A 1,709-nucleotide genomic window follows, 5' to 3' on the forward strand; every position below is an offset into this window, starting at 1 on the left:
TCCCCCCCCCCCCCTTCCACTAAGTGATTGTAATTGTATTGATGTTCTTCTCTTACTAAAACAAAAGTGGCTTTAATAACTATCGATACCTGTGTCTGCTTTCTATCCAGGGGTCACAAGGGTGTGCTGTCCTGCATGAAATGCCTCCAGTCTAACGTGAGTACAGACACATTTTTTTGTACAATTGTATTTTTCATTACAAAAGAATGGGAACTTGGAGGGGATCAAATTATGCTGTTTGATAAAACGTTTAATATGCACCTGACTATTACTTGACTCTTCTCTGGTTCACATTCTTTGTCAGCAATGACTGCCCATTTGTTTAACTTTCTGTGCACATAGCAGCCTTCAGCTGTTCAAATTATTTTGAGCTTGGTGGAAGTTAAAATCGAATTCTATCTGTAGATGTCGGCTTCCTCACTAGAAATAAAAATGAGGCTACAGCTTACGATGTCAGTAATCTGTTTTTATCAAAGTCAAAACTATTATTGCAGAAATCTTGATTGAGGAGAAACAAGGGGTATTCTCAGCTGGGTTGAGCTCCAGAGCTGCATTTTTTTGGCGACCGATTTTGAAAAGGGTTAAAGTATGCTTTGCTCAAACGATTTTCAAGGAGGGTAGTGTTTCAGTTTTTAGTTTTTATTTTTTTGGTTTTTGTTTACCATCACGATAAAATTGAGTAAAATGGGTGGTTGGAGGATGCTTCTGGTTGTTGTTTTTTTCTTTTTTAGTTTGTTTCACTTTGTATGTCTTACTCTTTGCGTGCTCTAAATGACTGTTATTGTGTTGATATGCCTCTCTATTGCCTACTTAAGCAATAGGTAGCAGAACTGTATCAAAAGTGAGCAGCTTAAAGGGAGGCTATACACAAATCTATCTTGATGAGCCTGATGCTTCCTTCTCTCTCTCAGAACTACTGGATCTTCTCTATGTATTGAAATATCTATCTTCCACTTCCAGTCGTCTTTTGATTCTCAAAATGAGCTGTCTACATTGTTTTTTTCATATTATCCTTTCTCTTTTCCAAATGTTTAATGTAGATTATAAGAAAATGGAATATTCTCATGCTTTGCATCAAACAAATACTTAGTTCAAACACAGCTAGTGCTTTTATCCCAACATAGCCAAAACTTTTTATGCGGACACGGCCAATGCTTTATTCCGATATCAATACTTTATCCCAGCACAACCCATATTTTACCTTAACACCAACACTTCATCCTAGCACAAGCAATATTTTACCCCAACAGCAATATTTTGTTCAAGCACCAATATTTTACTCCGACACCAATATTTTATCCCAGCACAACCAATATTTTACCTCAAAACTAACACTTTATTTTATCCCAGCACAACCAATATTTTACCTCAAAACTAACACTTTATTTTATCCCAGCACAACCTCAACACCAATACTTCATCCCGACACAGCCCATGTCTTATTTCAAACTACAGTCATGAAGAACATACTTTTGAGTTTGAGGCTTGTACTTTTTTTTTTTGGAAAATATTTTTTGTCCTATCTACCCAGGCAATGCCAAGGTTACGTATCGGCATCGGTCGTCCGTCCAGCAAGTCTCTGGTGGTCCCATACGTGACTGGCACGTTCCCCAGTGATCACCTCCCCTTGGTGGAGCGGGCTATGGACCTGGGTCTACAGGATCTGTTGGGTCATGTGATGGGTCGGGTCTAGTGAAGGGTGGGGGGGG

The 1,709-nt window shown here is 38.9% G+C and overlaps 1 protein-coding gene across 1 annotated transcript in view; it reads left to right on the forward strand.

Annotated features, from left to right (window-relative positions):
* LOC101854370 (probable peptidyl-tRNA hydrolase) overlaps positions 1 to 1,703 on the forward strand; it is a 6,105-nt gene extending 4,402 nt beyond the window's left edge. The window contains exons 5-6 of the mRNA XM_035968395.1: positions 111 to 156; positions 1,532 to 1,703. Of these exons, the coding sequence (XP_035824288.1) occupies positions 111 to 156; positions 1,532 to 1,693 (208 nt within the window). The 3' untranslated portion in view covers positions 1,694 to 1,703. The remainder of the gene's footprint in view (positions 1 to 110; positions 157 to 1,531) is intronic.
* The last annotated feature ends 6 nt before the right edge of the window (positions 1,704 to 1,709 follow it).

This window comes from Aplysia californica, unplaced genomic scaffold (assembly GCF_000002075.1).
Source record: "Aplysia californica isolate F4 #8 unplaced genomic scaffold, AplCal3.0 scaffold00001, whole genome shotgun sequence".
NCBI lineage: Eukaryota > Metazoa > Mollusca > Gastropoda > Aplysiida > Aplysiidae > Aplysia > Aplysia californica.